The sequence below is a fragment of the Amblyomma maculatum genome, unplaced genomic scaffold, assembly GCF_055883805.1.
Source record: "Amblyomma maculatum isolate TAMU_Amacu unplaced genomic scaffold, ASM5588380v1 scaffold_13, whole genome shotgun sequence".
NCBI classification, from domain to species: Eukaryota; Metazoa; Arthropoda; class Arachnida; order Ixodida; family Ixodidae; genus Amblyomma; species Amblyomma maculatum.
In genome coordinates this window covers 5273593-5290699 of record NW_028146738.1, presented here as the reverse complement: position 1 = coordinate 5290699, position 17107 = coordinate 5273593, and the positions used below count along the sequence as shown (strand labels likewise).

The 17107-nt window shown below is 45.5% G+C and overlaps 1 protein-coding gene across 2 annotated transcripts in view; it reads right to left on the bottom strand.

Annotated features, from left to right (window-relative positions):
• The window catches only part of LOC146172134 (uncharacterized), an 80106-nt gene extending 67353 nt beyond the window's left edge, over positions 1 to 12753 (bottom strand). For both annotated transcript variants that reach the window (XM_084586074.1, XM_084586072.1), the window contains exons 1-3: positions 12382 to 12753; positions 10161 to 10321; positions 7487 to 7605 (exon numbers count right to left, since the gene is read on the bottom strand). In XM_084586074.1, coding sequence (XP_084442200.1) covers positions 7487 to 7592 — 106 coding nt within the window. In that variant the 5' untranslated portion in view covers positions 7593 to 7605; positions 10161 to 10321; positions 12382 to 12753. The remainder of the gene's footprint in view (positions 1 to 7486; positions 7606 to 10160; positions 10322 to 12381) is intronic.
• Positions 12754 to 17107: the final 4354 nt, after the last annotated feature.

Here is a 17107-nt window from a genome sequence, read left to right as displayed (position 1 = left end):
AGGTTCCTTGCTCTTCCCCGGTTGGCCGGCGGTGTCGTCACGTGGCGTGAAACGTCACATACATGCCTAGTGGCCAACAGACAGGCTAGCAAAAAGCAGCTTTCAGCGGGCCAAAAAAAAAAATATGCTTTGCTATCATCATCATTACCGAACCAACCGAAAGTAAACAAAAATGGCTGCGCCGGTGCTTGTTGGCAGGTGAAATGAACGGGCTCGACTTGTCGGATGAGTGTGCTGCTGCAGTTTCGCCCATTCTATGTTCCCGACTGGCTGATGTGCCGAAAAAATGTTGCAGATCACTACCTCAAACTTTCGTTAATGCGGGACTGCTTTTTAAAAACCCTTCGCTGTTGAGAGGGGACAAATGCATTGAACCCTATGGGAGTTCGCCGGGGGCGCCAGAATTTTTCGTTGTCGCGAGAATTTCGTTCTTGAGGGCTTTCGTTATAGAGGGGTTCAACTGTATATATATAGTGTAAAAGCTCGTTAATCCGGATCTCAAGGGACCGGAAAAAATGTCCGAGTTAACCGAATTTCTGAGTTAACGAGATCCGGATAAACGAGGTTTTACTGTATATATAAAAAATGAGAGCATCCGGGGAACGCTGCGTGTGCCGCTTAAGATAGAGCATAAAGCCAGGCCATCTGCCACTGCGGCACAGGTTCACCATGCTCGACGTACTGAAGTACAACGGTTATGAAGGCAGCGGAATCGTGAGTCTACTGATTCTGATATTGCAGGTAAACGGTGGAAGAATCTAGCACATAGAATCAGGAAACATGCCGTGCGTGCTCAAGAAACTGCTCGACACTGAGTGTCGTCATGAAATGAATACCGAAGTGAAGAGGAACAAACGGGCGGTAGGAACTCCAGGACAGTGGGCTGTGCGACTGCAAGCGATGGAAAGGTATAGCAGGAATAAGCAGAGCTATGCACCTACTTTGCATTTGATTAACTATGCAAATTGGTCAAAATTGTTTTTTTCCCGTGGTGCGCAATAAGTGTGGCAAATAATAAACTTCGCACCGCTGTATGCAATGGAGTGCAAATAGAAGCTTTTGCTCCAGCAAAGGGCTCTGCACATGGCTTTGCATCTGATGAACAGCAAAGTTCCACTATGGGACAGTGACCAGTTTATTAGGTCAATTTCAGAAATATATGCCAATGTGTTTAGGCTTAATGGGAAAGTTTATTAATATGGTGATACCATGTTATAGCACAATTTTAAGTATTTCTTTACCTTGTAGGGCACCGGAACAGGCATGTGAAGAAATAAATGTAGTTTCTTACGCTGATTCTAGAAGTACAGCCGAGTCCACTCATAACATTATTCAGGTGCCACAAAATTTCCATTGTTATAACCGATAATTGTTATAAACTGTTTGCACGAAAAAAAGCATAACTGCAGAGAGGGGTCCCGGACGGCAAGTGACATGCGAGCTCCGCCGAGACATCGTTTTGGAGGCCCCGAAAGGGGTCTTGTAAAAGGTATGAGAAGGTTGCCGCAGCTGCCCCTCAGCTTGAGAAATCCCGAACGCTGGGGTGGAAAGAGAGAGAGAAAGATGAAACTTTTATTTAAAAGCAGAGGAGATTGGAGCACACAGGCCCCTGCGGTGAAATCGTCGCAAGCATCTCACCACGTACATCTCACTGGCTCGCACGAGAAAACCCCATGTCCGTTAACCTTGCTTGCCTCACGCGAAGCGTGTCGACATCCTTCTCCATGGCATCTAAATACACCACGTAGTGCAGCGGAAGGTCCCTCGCGAAAACAAAGCCCCAGAGGTACTGAATCAACTGCAGGGCCTCTTGTGAGAACAACGTTGAGGCAGCCTGCCTACCGCGTCATCGTCGCTATCATCGTCGTCACTGTCGTCGTCAGGCGCCTTGTCGAATGTGTTTGCGCCCACTGTCAAGCGAGGACTTTTCTTTGTAGAACTTCTCAAAGGAGCGGATGATCGTCGACACCGTCGGTTGAAATAGTGCGTACTCCTTCGCGATACTGCACTTGTCTTCTCCAAATCGATAGCCATGCGCTTTCTTTTCACCGGCAACGTTGTCCGATAATCAGCGGATGGATCACCCATCTTACGTTTAGGCGGCGATTCAAACGAGACGAAGAAACCGCGTGGCCAGGAATGACTTCGACGCAATCAACTTGCACAAACAACCAAATCCGTTTACAGAACTGCGCAAAATGAGGGGCGAGCAGGTGAGTGAGCAGATAGCGGATCAGCGCTGTCGGCACGCTGGCGAAGTCCATTTGTGTTTCGGAGGGTGGTGCAGCGCAGAGCTATGGGCGCAGTCCATTTGTGTTCCGAGGGGTGGAAGGGCAGCGGAAGAAAGGCGCGCGGGCTTACAATGTGGAGAAGGCCAGAAAACAGGTTCTATTGTATAAGCGCGCGGCGGGGTGGGTGCAGCAGCTGGAATTTCTTCCTTTTTTTTTCTTTTCAAGGATTTCGCATTCAACTACCTTTTGACACGAGAATTCAGGAGCAGGACTTCATTGTTATAACCGATAATGTGGCAAGGGGGCATTGTAGTAAGCGGGTTATTTTACCATAGAAAACATACAAAAGTGGATGGTACAGCAGGTTTTCATTGTTGTAACCGATTTATTGTTAAAACCGGTATCGTTATAAGTGGACTCGACTGTACATGGCTTTATGTCAAGCTTTTGCAATTTTGGGGGGATGGTACTGTCACATATTTTGTACAGACTGTCAAAGAAGGCTAGGTTGAGACGGCAGGGTCGTGACGGCAAGGCCAGCGATGCCTTGTATAGCGTTTTAATCCGATGACAAAACCCAGGCGCGTGCGGGAGCCGGCGCCGCGGGACGATGATGATGGTATGTACAAATGAAAGAGAAAGATCATGGCATTTACAAATTAAAGAACATCCATGGAAGGCTCACACAATCTGCCCGGGGGGTCGGAAGCGGCCAGCCTGGCCGCTCCTACCTAACCGATGCATCGTGGTGCACAAATGGTTTCAGGCGAGACACATGAACAATTTCAGTTCCACTGTGGCGTCGATCAGCTGGGGGATCGACAGGCGTCACTTTGTAGTTCACTGGGGAAGTTTGGCTTATGACCTCATAGGGACCTACGTAGCGGTGGTGGAATTTGTCACTAAGGCCAGGGGTGCGCAATGGTGTATAAAGCAGTACTTCGTCACCAGGACGAAAAGAGACCACTCGATGTGTAGAATCATAGCGAGTCTTGCGGTCTTCCTGGCACGCTGCTGTGTTGAGGCGGGCAAGATGACGGCATCTGACCACACGAGATAAAAAATGGGTAGGTACTGATGTGGAGTAGTCTGGTGTAGAGAAGAAGGAAGCATCGAGAATTGTAGTGGGATGATGGCCATAAACAAGTAAAAATGGAGAGTAACCGGTAGTTCGCTGTACTGCTGTATTATAGGCGAATGTGACGAATGGTAGAATAGTGTCCTAATTTCTATGATCTGGTGTGATGTACATGGATATCATGTCCAACAAGGTGCGTTGAAATCGCTCAGACCGTTGGCCTGGGGATGGTAGCTTGAGGTTGTCTTATGAGGGGTGGATGACGCGTGAAGAACTTCGGCAACGACTTTCGATAAGAAAGCTGTACCACGGTCACTTAGGAGCACCCGAGGAGCGCCATGACGCAATACAATTGATCGCAAAAAGAAATTTGCTACTTCTTCAGCGGAACCAGTCGGTACAGGTGCTGTCTCAGCGTAGCGTGTGAGGTGGTCGACAGCTGTTATAATCCAATGGTTACCCCCATAGGAGAGAGGTAGGGGACCATATAAGTCGATGCCGACTACGTCGAATGGCGTGGTGGGACAAGGAAGAGGTTGTTGAAGGACAGCGGGCAAAAAAGTCAGCCGTTTGCGACGTTGGCACAGAAGGCAGGATGCGACGTATTTGGCAACGGTGGAAGATAAGCCAGGCCAAAAAAATCGTTTTCTCACGCGGTTGTACGTTTTGTCAAAACCAAGGTGACCTGCAATAGCGTCATCGTGGAGAGCCGCCAGTATACGTGGGCAAAGCACACGCGGCACGACTGGAATCCAGCGACTTCCATCAGGGCAATACAGGTAGCGGAGTAGGATGCCATCTTCGAGCTTAAAGTTGCGAAGCTGTCGGCGAAGCCTAGCATTGGGCGGGCCCGAAGCGCCGATAAGGCGGTCGATAAGGCGGTCGATGATAGGACGGCAGTAGGCATCGGCTAATTGCTGCGAGCAGAGAGCGTGCTTGTTCTCAGAGTCGTCAAAACAAACGGTTGTGATATACGTCGGGCAAAGAGATGGTCGGCTCTGGTCAGAGGTGGAAATGAATTGGGAAGAAAAACAGCAAGTGGATTCCGAAAGGGGGCAGCGAGAGAGAGCGTCGGCGTCTTGGTGTCGGCGACCAGATTTATAAGTGACGTCGAAATGGTATTCTTGCAGGCGTAGAATCCAGCAGCCAAGTCGGCCTGTCAAATTTTTGAGTGAAGACAACCAGCAAACAGCATGGTGGTCGGTCACAACTGTGAAATGCCGGCCGTATAGGTAAGGGCGAAATTTTTGGACAGCCCAGATGACAGCAAGACACTCCTGCTCGGTAATGGTGTAGTTTTTCTCAGCTGGAGTCAGAGTCCGACTGGCAAAGGCAATCACTTTCTCATGCGATGTTGCATCACGCTGCAGAAGTACAGCGCCAAGACCGTGACCACTGTGATCGGTGTGCAGGATAGTTGGAGCGCTGTCACTGAAGTGGCCAAGAACAGGATCTGATGTGAGGGCGTGCTTTAGGTCATTAAAAGCAGTTTCGCACTGTTCAGTCCACACGAAAGGGCTGCGTGCTTTAAGCAGCTCATGAAGTGGTGCAGCAATAGTTGCAAAGTGCCTTATAAAACGTCGGAAATAGGACGCGAGGCCGAGGAAACTGCGCAAATCTGTAGTCCGTTGTGGACGAGCAAAGTTCAAGACCGCAATGATTTTGTCAGGATATGGGCGAATGCCGTCATGGCTGACCAGATGTCCCAATATTCTAATTTCCTTCTGTGCAAAGTGGCACTTCTTGGTGTTGAGCTGAAGGCCTGCCGAAGCGAGGCAGATGAGGACTTCATTCAGGCGCGTGAGATGGTCATGAAAGGTTACCGAAAAGATAACAATGTCGTTCAAGTAACACAAACAGGTTCTCCATTTTAGGCCACGAAGTACAGTGTCGATCATTCTCTCAAATGTCGCTGGTGCGTTACAAAGTCCGAAAGGCATAACATTAAATTCGTAAAGGCCATCGGGTGTTTCGAAAGCGTTTTTTTTTTTTGTCGTCCTCATGCATAGGTATTTGCCAATAACCTGAGAAGAGGTCCAAGGTCGAGAAATATTCGGAGCCTTGGAGGGAGTCAAGGGCGTCATCAATTCGCGGCATCGGTTATACATCTTTGCGGGTAATTTTGTTGAGTGCATGGTAATCAACACAAAAGCGTACCGAGCCGTCCTTTTTTTCAACTAGCACTACTGGGGATGACCATGGGCTTGTTGAGGGACTAATTATATTGCAATGGAGCATGTCATTTACATTTTCTTCAATTATTTTTCGTTCAGAGAGGGAAACTCGATAAGGCCGTCGGCGAACGATAGAGTTACCTTCAGTAATGATGCGATGGTGCGCAACACTAGCCCGTCCCAGTGGTGTGGAAGTGGCACCAAAAATGGTGCTATGAGTACGTCCCCATCAGTGATGTGGTCAGAAACAATAGTAAGCAGTTTTTCGCACTGAGGAGGCAAAACAGGCTCACAAGACTTTCTCTTGAAGAGCAGAGCTACACACTGATGCCAATTACATTGCTGTAGCTGCATTCTAGAAAAAGTTACAGTTGTTTGAAACTTCAAATGCATTCAAACTACATGCGCACCAAACTAAGTGTGCACCAAAAGCTCTGAAGGAAACATTGTACCTCTCTAATATCTTACCAGTGTTGGAATACGTGTGTGTGGCTTAGGACCCCTTCACAAAAACCCTTGAAGATAAGTTAGAGCGTGTTCAGAAAAGGGCTGCAAGATTCATCACGGCTATCTACGACTACAGAATTAGAGGTTCTGAAATCAGGGAAAGTCTAGGTCGGAAACTGCTCTCTGTACGCAGGAAAATCTTCCAATTAAAACTTTTAACAACATTAACAATAGTGACACAGGAATTGATAGGAACACATATTTAAAACAACCTCATTATCAGTCTAAGAGATGGAAAAATTCCAAAAAAATCAGGCATATCAAAGCCGCATAAATGCATTTTCATTTTTCCTGCGCTAAATTTCAGATTGGAATGAAGGAACAAAACAAAGCTATTTGTAAGAGGTCTGCTTTGCATGAACATTTTGAAAACATATGAAACTCTAGAAAGGGGGTGGTTGTATTTGCAAAGCTTAAACTTCAAACTTGCATAACTTTGGCTGGAAGTAAGGCAGGTCCATAAAAGTAGTTTTATTGTATTCCTTAGACATTCAGGAACAGATCCTTGCAGTTTTAGCAATTTTACTACAGTAGATATTTCTGAAATCGTCCTGCAAACTTCAATCACCAAGGTTATTGTAACTACTAAACACATTTATGTAGAAAGAAACTAACACCATATTTGAAATCAGCACAAAAATTTACATATACAATGCTGATTTCAAATTAATAGCAATAATAAGAAAATTTTGTTCAAGACCCAGGTCCCCCCTTAAGAGCACCTGCAAGCAGCATGCCAAAAGCATCGACCAGGAGCTGCCATCTTCCTCCTCACCATCAAGTAACTCATGTTGCACGTCGTCAATTCTCAAGCTGCTATACAGAACATCCAACTCTGTATTCCTGTAACCCCAATTATGTAGCCTAAGCTGTAATTAAACCTCAGTTATCCCCATGCAAAAGAAGTTGTTAGTTCATTCAACCAACCACTATGAGACAAAGCACTAAAAGGAATGGCCATTTACAGTCGTTACGTCACCCATTCAATGAACATACAACTTTTTTTCATATACAGCCTCCGACACCATCACTGTGTCAACCGGAGCAATGTCTGTAGCCATAAATTGAGTTTAGGTTAGCAGTTTTAAAAGACAGTTCTATATGCTATTTGCTAATTTATTTCCTAAGTCGGAAATAGGGAGCCCCAAGGAATATAGTGTAATAACTCGAAATGCTCAGAAAAAAAAAGAACAGACTTTCCATTCAAATTAGATGCAAAACTGCTTCTTGTGAGTTGCAGGAAAAAAAGAGGCCACAGCTCCTCTTCTTTTACGATGGCAGTCATGTAATTCTCCTGTTTTGTGACCCACACAGCTTAGAATCCTCTGGCCGTTTCCTTGATTGCCACCAATGTCCTGGTAGAGGTCACAATGGGTCTACATGAGTGGCATCTGTATCTTTTCCTACCATCTTGATATCATGCTCAGTTGAATGCCCCTCTGCTTTATTCACTTTTAATTCTGGCCTTCATCTGGACATGATGCATGCTCACTTACCTTGAAAGAGTAGGTCTAAGCAAAGTCCTTCCATGTAGCCTCTGTTGCTGTTGGAAATTGTCCAACTTCTCCAGTACCAATCCAGGTGGCAGGGCCTTTTCAGCATACAATATGATTTCCTAAAAAAGGCAAGAAGGTTGAAATATAATTAACAAAGTATGCAAGTGAGCCAGACAGAACTATGCTGCAGAAGAGACAGAAAGCAACTGCTAATGTACAAATGCAGATTAACTGTTTTAAACATTCAGAGCAGCCAAATACTTTAGCCTTTTGCCATTCTCTTCCCAACAGTGTGAAAACAACAGCTGTTATCGTTCCTGTGGTGCCATTTCAGAGGCTAGAATGAGCAGTTTGCTCATTGCAAAGTCGTAAGCCAAGTGGTCGAGGATAGTTCATGTTCACAGGCTTGCTCTTCTAGCACAGCTCCGATTTCGGCAAAATGTGCCTACTTCACATCATTGGAGGTTAATTTACACATTTACATTGACTTGACGTTGAGGTTTGCAGTTCTTTAAAGTATAGTTAGTATAGTAAGGGGGTAAAGTTTCTAAAATTCTGGGACAAAATAACAAATGGAGAAAGCTAGAGATTCTGCATTTTTTTTTTTTTTTGTAAGCCGAAAGCCTTTCTAGGCTCATTGAAATCCCGTGCATAGGATCTGTACGCTGATGCGTTATTTGCAAATAATGAATGTATGAGAAGGAAAATTAGCTATCAATCATAACAGATGTATGAGGAGGAAAAGTAGATGTCAATCATCCTGATGATGTCATGTGAAAAATAAAAATTCTGTCTCCACCGGAAATCGAACCACCACCCCTTGTATCCCCAGCCGAGCGTTTTGAAAAACTGCACCACACCTGGGATCGTGAAATGCACATCATAATTCTCCTTGTCTAACAAGAGGATGATAGTAGTGATGACAATGATGCTGGAATTAGTGATAATGATTGTGCATTTTGTTTATAATGGCAATGAGAGCAAGAGTGGTGCATCGTGTGCAGCAGCAATGATCCTGCTTTCGCATTTCTGCAGTTTAGATTCCACAGTGCTCTCAGAATTTTTTTTTTAATCGAGCGTGGTTTGACAACCTCAATCACGATATCTTGTCTTGCTTGCACAAAGAATCATAAAACAAGGTTTATTGTCCACAAAAATCAAGATCTCGCATCGCATGAGGGCAGCTCCAGAACAGCCCAATTTCAAGACAGCTGTGATCAGCCTATGCCCAAAAGCAAACCCACTAAAAAAACAGAACAAAATGCAAAATATCCATTTAATAGCGAACATAGAAAAAACAACAAAAAAGGCAACGGGGCAAATGCCGAAAGCAGATAAGAAAGCAAGTTGTAAGCAAATTACAGGTGAGCATGTCTTTGGCAACATGCTTTCTCGGGGCAGGCAATGCTGGGCATATCAGGTTATATACCTCGCGCACGTTTCAGCAGCTTTAAACTTTTTTTGGTGGACTTGGGCTTCGTCACGGCGTTATAGAATTGAAAATTTAAAACTGCTGCACATTTTCCGGACTGGCTGGCACGTGAAGCGAACTTTACATGTGCTCGTTCCCCCTGCTGATCTTTGTCAAACTAACCCTTCTGAATTTTCCTGGTGCTAGCATGGGCAGACACTGTGACCCATGCATGATGGTTTGGTTTATAAGGTCTAATGTCCCAAGGCAACTCAGGTTATGAGAGATACCATACTGGAGATCACAACGGAGTCCGGAGCGAACACAGCCACAGTTAGCTCAAGAACAATGGTATCAAACTAACGGCGGTGACACGATGGCTTTGTACAATGCAAGCCCATTTTATATGAACCCAGCACACAGCCCCAACGCAATGCTACAGCCATAGTCAATGATGAAAAAGAACAATTGCTTCCACAAAAGAAAGCCAGTCATAGAAAAAAAAATATTCAAATGAAAACCAAGTTTCACTTCAAAAAAATCTGCTCCATAAAATGCACTCAAATTATGATTAGCAACAATTTGCTTCATGGGCTAGGTGCCAAACTGCTAATAGGGTGGAGCAAGCCATTAACCAATCTGATGTTACCTAAATGTGCAACCACCTCCAGCACGACACCATGCTAACCAAAGGGTGCCAGACCATGGTATGTTTGTGGTGGCTGGCAGTTCAATTTGCCTGCTTTTTCGCCAGTGTCCAATCAGTATTCCGACAACACGCTCATGGAAGAGGTACTTTTCCATATTTCACCTCTGGTTGTGGCCTTGTGCACTGAGAAGACCTGGGAAAACACTCCCTGCATAAGCGTGTTGTTCAGGCAGCAATCCGGTACAGGAGAAAAAAGCAGCCAGATCAAACTGTGCATCAGCTATCAGCAACTGCAGCCAACCAGAAAGAAAGCATGGTCTCACAACTAGTAGCTAAAGCTTTATGGCAGTGATGTCAGTCTATGCCATACCGTTGGCTGTACAGTAACTTACACTTGTGTTACCCACATATGAAACAAGCATTTCAGGATAATGAAAACTAGAGCAACTACTGACAGCTTTCCTGTCTATTTTATGTAAATGTTGAGCACATCAATAGTCAATACTTGAAAAATAATCACCTGAGCATGTCATTACTTCCTGAACACAAAGAGCACACAGTGAAAGGATAACACATATCAAAAGCCAGGCACACAAGATGAGGGGAACAAGAACCTTCTCTGAGCACCATGGGGTCCCAGGTGGAGATGGTCTTGTAGCCATAGGTAGCCATAGCTTGTCAGGTAGCCATAGAAGATGTGCACGAGGTACTTGGGGCCGAAGAATGGCGAGCTCAGTGCACACAATAGTTTGCTTGTTACACCACCCACGGAGTGCTGCATGGAAATGAATCACCAGGGACACACACAAGACTCAAACCTCTGCCATACAAGCACACCTATTTTACTCAAGGCAATTATGTACCAAGCAAGTGCTGCTATGTGAACAGTGGTTCAACAATGTTGCACAGAATGCACAAAATGAAATGCATACAAGTAGACTACACATGCACACCTTTCAGTATTCTACTTAAGTCTACATGATAACAATGGGTAACAAGTTTTTGTTATTGCAACTGTAGGAAGAAGGAAAAGAAAATGCACGGGCCTGCTACTGGCTCTGTAGCTGAGCCACCTCCGCTGCCTCGTGCGGACAGAAGAGAAAATAGAGATGAAAGTAAGAAAAAGAAAAAGGAGAGAAAGACAAGCGTCGCAACAGCCGTCGTCCACCTTCGAAGCAGTGGTGGATGGCTGCCTCCGTCACAATTAAGCGGCGGTGACCTACCAGTCCCGGCCCCGTAGGGCCAGGAGCAGCCACCCCAAGTTGCTTATGCATTTAAGTGCAACTCTTGCTGCCACTCACAGCCACTGGGCCACAGAGAGAGAGACAAAAAAACTTTCTGCTTTTTTATACAAGATTTTAAGCTGGTTGATAATGTTGATGATGTTTGCAGTTGTGTTTGATCCAATTAACTTTTAAATATATGCAATAAATGCCATTGATTTCACAGAATAAAAGCTTCCTTTGACTAGCAAATAACGCATAGCATTTCCCCGACCTAAACCATAAAAAGACAAGTTTTTAATCCATTTCTTTGTCCACGCAGCACGGTGCACCTTACACCTGTCTGCGCTCATCGCAAGCACACTGTTGTTACTGTACAATGCTCTCACGAGGTTACAGGTGCACAACCGTTCGTATCTCAGGCCAAACGCATTGCATAATAAACTTATAAATGGGCGAACTCCCCACAACACAATCACAGTCATAACATAGTACGTAAATTACTACACATGCACTCCATAACGTGCGCCTCATGCAGGTAGAATGGAGTCCGAAGAGAATACTGGCATGGTTAGCTCGAGAACAATGGTATCACACTGCCAGGCTTGTCCCTTTTCGCATACATGTGGTTTTTGCCTATGCCCAATTTCTTCTTTACCGCTTTAACGCTTCCCCCGTTATAACAGCACGCTCAATTTTCTCCATATTATACTTCAGAAAATTACAGCTAAGCCAAATGATTTGTTTCCAGAAACTCTGCAATGAGACGGGCTTCGTACGCCAGTGACACTTCCTTTCTTTGAGTGGTGCAAGAGTACACTGGGGGCGTTTGAATTGAATATGCTTTTGCAGAGACATGCTTGGAAAACGCCGGTGACGCGACTCCTTCGGACAGTGCGAGCACATTTGCATCAACACTGCTCGGAGCCCTGAACGCAATTCTGCAGGCATCGCTTACTCAATAACAGCTAATAAACTAGAATTTCGCAAGCTCACATGCGTGACAGCGAGAAACGTGAACATGAACGTCATACCGCGTTTTCCACCACAGCGCAGGGACAGCAAAGGCAGTGGAGCTTTAAGGCCCGAATTCTGAAACACTCCTAACCAGCCTCACACACACGCCGTAAGGCGACCTGATGTCAATTTTGAAATGCTCGTGATTTCCCTCTTCGAGTGCTCGTTACCTGTGTGCGCTTGCGTCTGGACCACTTCTCGACGCCGCTTTTCTGCCCTCACAAGGACGGCGATCGCGAGTGCATCCAATTACATCTCTGACCCTCAGGAAACGAGCAATGCTGCCCACGCCGTTTGTCATCGAGGACGGCAGCTTCGAAAGTTACCGAAGGTTTACTCCGCGCAAATGAACTTTTGCGTGGCCGTGTGCATGAGCCAATTTAAATTTTCTGTTTCGTCCCACAATTTCTTCAACTGTTTTACCTCACGTGGGCGCACGTTTGGCAAGCTGTTGTAGTCGGTGCACAAGCGCTCCCACACTTTTGACTTCGCGTTGAGCGACACGGCGTCGTCTTGTTGCTCTCGACCGCATTTTTGTACTTGCGCACCAGCTCGACAAGGAGGTCGTTCTCCTCTTCAGAAAAATAGATTTTACCTAGCATGGCAGCACATATGTCACAAACGCAGGTGGTCGCTGTAAACAGGTGGCGGTGGCCATGGCGAAGGCAGCCGAAACCAAATTAACTCCCATAGAAGCCTGCGTGTCGACTCTGAGCGAGGCTTTAGTTTCCCGGCGCCCCCTGCGAACTGTGAGGCAAAACAAGCACGTGACGTTGCTTGTGACGTCACGGTGACGTAGATTTGGCGGGGAATTCGATTGTCTTTGTACTTATGAACGAAAAACAAGGCCAACAACGACGGAGGCAGAACGATGCTCGGATAAGGCAGAAAAATGGACACCGTAACTGTTCAGCCAACTTTACTTAACATGGATTTCTACTGTCAAGTTTTACGTTAACTGAAATGTTACGGCATCTTTAACCACCTTATCATAGCATCGTTCTGCCTCCGTCGTCGTTAGCCTGGTCTTCCGTCGCGCGTCATGTAAACGCATTCTGGGGCTTATTTATTAGGGCACGTTTGTGAAAAATGGCCTTCAAGTGAATTCGACAAGCACATGGATAGAATCACATGGCTTGAAGCATTTCACTAAGGGCCTAAATGAGTGAAGCTGTGCTGCATAGTAAGCCAGGCTTTATTAATTCACGATTACTTACATAGACGCTTCACGACAATGAAATCTTTATGTGTAGGAAAGCGACCATCGCTCATTCGCCACGGTCTTCATGAACTCATCGTGATAACAAAATGACCTGAGCGTAGTTCTCCAAACGAGACGCAGTGAGATTATAAAAGGTAAAAGGCCTTGCTAACAAACAAAGTACATATCAGTGTCAAAGAACCAAAAAAACAAACGAACGGAATAACTAACGCTAGCGCTAGAACGCCAACCTGTAAGAGCTTAGGTAAGCAATTCAAATTGGGATTACTAGTATTTAGAAGTTAATGCGCCTGAGAAGTGAAAATATCTACGATATAGCTTCGCTCCAATAAATATCGCCCTGTTTACGATTCCATTATTTTACTCGCGCTTCATTTGCCACTGAGAGGAGTCAATGTGAGGTAACAAATTTACAACTTAAGCATTTAACATGTTCATGAGAAAGATCCCATTGACAATAGGAACATCACTGTGATAACAGCTAAAGCACGTTCGGCGAACGTTGGTGCGGTAATACGACGCAGTAAGCAAAACACGCAGCAAAGGGTGCGGAACGGACGGCTTTGAGCAATGCGACACGCGTCTTGGGGGCAATAAAATCTCACCTTCACCGCTCAATTAAAACATGCAGCGATACGCCGCTCATGCAGACGTGTATCCGTAAACAAGCGACCACTTTTGCGACGTGCCTGGGAGGCCAAGCCGAGCCGCCGAGCTGTGACGCAGCATTGTCCCATCGTCCGGAAATGCGCACATGCAGCGGAAATCAGTTTCTCATCGAGCACAGACAGTCTTCGCCTTGCTGTAAAGCTCTACCACAACCAGCAGAACGAAATACTGACTGTTTGTAACAGATAACCCACTCTGTACGCAGCACGCAACGATGAACGTTGAACCGGGGCCGATGACGCACCGATTCCGCGGATGAAAAAAGCTTTGGTCTGAGCCATATCTGATCCTTGGGCAACTACGCAGCGGATAATAAGTGGCCGAGAGAGGCCGTTAGAAACAAGTTAAAATATTATTAAAAATGTAACACGTTTTTTCTTACGCAAGAAACAAAAACTGCATTCATTCCTGAGCGAGAATATTATGTTTACTTTCTAATTCTTTGGAGTTCTGGCAGATCTTATTTTCTGTGCGCTAGTAATTTGCCTCACAGTTCGCAGGAGCCCTCATCATCGAGTTGATGCCGCTGGCAGTAGGCAGCTGCACGCGTTTTCTTCCAAGTTGCGCGACCAGTTGTACATTGACCTTGGTATCCATTCGATTCTCGAAAAGATACGGCGGACGTCGATATACAGGCTCATGGCTATATGCACGTCGAACGCGGCCACATTCCGCTTGCTACGCGTGAATGAATCTTATCCTCTGATATCAGCTAGCCGCAACTCTCGATGAGGTGCTACGAAGAGTGCATCCGTTCTAATATATAGGGTCTTGAATATTTGGGGGCTGGGATTTAAAAAATTCCTATGCAAAATCTACTACCCCATTTCAGCTGAAATAACGTTCAAAAAGTAGCAAAATATCGTCTACGTTATCTGATAAGTGATTCAACATTGGTACTTGCCTAGATTTTCCGAAATCGAGGAAAAACTTCTCTCGGCGGCGTGCACAATTTTCGCAGAAGAGAGTCGAAAAGCTATTTTGACATGATACGTCATCTGTCGAGCAGTGAGACAAGCTCCATCCCGGCCGTCGGCGCGCTTGCCTCGCGGCCCGACAGATGACACATCATGTCAAAATAGCTTTTCGACTCTCTACTGCGAAAATTGTGCACGCCGCCGAGAGCAGTTTTTTCTCGATTTCGGAAAATCTAGGCAAGTACCGATGTTGAATCACTTATCAGATAACGTAGACGATATATTGCTACTTTGTGAAAGTTATTTCAGCTCGAATGGGGCAGTAGATTTTGCATAGGAATTTTTTAAATCCCAGCCCCCAAATATTCAAGACCCTGTAGATCACGGTCTTCATTCAGGATTGTGTACGGCAAGTATCGCTGTCACGCACATAGCTGCAGGCGATGCTATGTACTGCATCAGCTCCACCAGCTGGCATCGAGATACGCACATTCACGAGCAGCTTTCGCTTCGCACTAAACTATCGCCTCGATCTGCCCGTAATGCGAGCGAGCTATTCCTAGCATTTACGCTGTCTCAGGTCCTGCATCGACCTCCGAAGATCTAGCGCCGGCACAACACACACACACCTCGCCGTTCAGAACATTCGGCAGTCCAAATTATGTATGTAAAATGACATTATGCTCGTTCCTCACACGCAGACCGAGGAAACAGGATGTTTCTAGCTAAATTCTTCGTTTAAATTCTACCTCAGAGCCGTGGCAGAAGACATGCCGAATCTACTAGAGGCTACTCCGGCGAGCTGCACATCGACTCGTCGAGGCGAAGACCTACTGCACCGCACCGCAAGAGTGCACAACCGGAAAGCCGGAAGCGCGAATGATCCGAATTCCCTGTGAACAGCAATGTTCTTTGGTATTTAGGGGAAGCCTAGACTAAAGTGCTTAGCCTGCATCTTTTTCTTGTCGTTGAATTTTGCGTACATGTAGTTTAAACCCCCGCATGCTCGAGGTTAGCGTGACCCGACTGAACGGCCGCGCAGCTTTGAAACGACCGGGATCGATATGCATGCATCGCCAGACTTAGGTACGCGGTACAAAATGTGCGCTGCACATTTCGTTGCAGAAGCTGACTCTTGGAATTTTGCAGAGTGTGCCATGCAAGTGATCGTTGCTACAACCACGCATCCATGTTCCAACGGCTGGCCTACCCCGAGGCGCATAAATGTTCAGCCGTGGAAGTATCAATGATCGAAGAGAGGAAAATTTTCACAATATTGGGCGCGGAATCGATAGCTACCAGTGCTCACTGTTAGAGAAATTCTGCCTTGATCATGCGCAATTCAGTGTTTCAGGTGTGGTCAGTAGCTATAAGTTTGAACAGTTCGCCTGTCAAGTCAGCGGCGCCAGCGATGGACCGGCGGAGCGATTTTCCATGCTACACCGCTGTCCTGCTAGGAAGCCTGCCTAGGCGGCGTTTGACATTCAGCTGCTTTTTGTGGGCCCCGTAATTGAAAGCAACACCTTCAGAAACGCGTTAAATGTTCAAAAATGTATTCTCTTCAACAGTTTCACTCCAGGCTGTCAAAGCAGGCGGACGTTGATAAAACAGTTGAGCACTCCAGTCTTTAGAAATCTGTAGAATCGCCTTCAGTTTGTAAAATTATTGGAATAGGTCACTTTCCAATCGCTGGGACATAGACCCTCATGACAGCGCTGTCACGTGAATAAGGACCACACCAGACTGAAAGCTTGTCTCATATAACATAGCTAACAAAGGTATACCTTACAGCATTGTGTTGATTTTTATGATGCATAAGTGACTAATGCTGCCATGCACCAAGAACAAGGTTTAATGTATTTATTTTGTGTGTAATGACTAAAATGTTCTCTAGAATGCAGGAAATTTGCACATCTCTCCTACGATCATGCTGGGATGGAAAGGGATCTGTTGCAAAATTGTACAAATGTTTCCTCTTATTTTCTCGACTCTGGCGCACGTGTAAGATATGGTTCATTGTTAGTTCATCTCCACACTCCTTACATATTGGTTTGTTCTCTTTCATAAGTATGAAGCTGTGTGTCAGGTGTGGGTATGTGTTTTGTGAAGATGACCTAAAATGGCCTCCATGTTGTGTTTTTGATTACTGCATGATTTCCATTCCTCAATGACAGGTTTGACAAGTATAGTTTATAGTTTATTTCAATGTTTCAAAAATCCTGCCATTTCACTCTCACTTTTCTTTGTACAAGCTTCTTGGTATCTTCATGCAGCATATTCACCCTCTGTAATTTAGCATTGCGTCAAGGTAACCTGGTTATTTCTTTTCATCACCTTTCAAGACAACTGTCCCGATTTCATAAAGTGTAGGGTTTCTGACGACAGGAACTCCTTGGAAGTCATAGAAATAAATGAGATCCACAATCATGAGCTATCTAGGGTATGCATATACATGTCCATCGCTCAGTGGAATGGTGTCAGTACGCTGTTAGAACAGGTTTTGTGGTAACAAC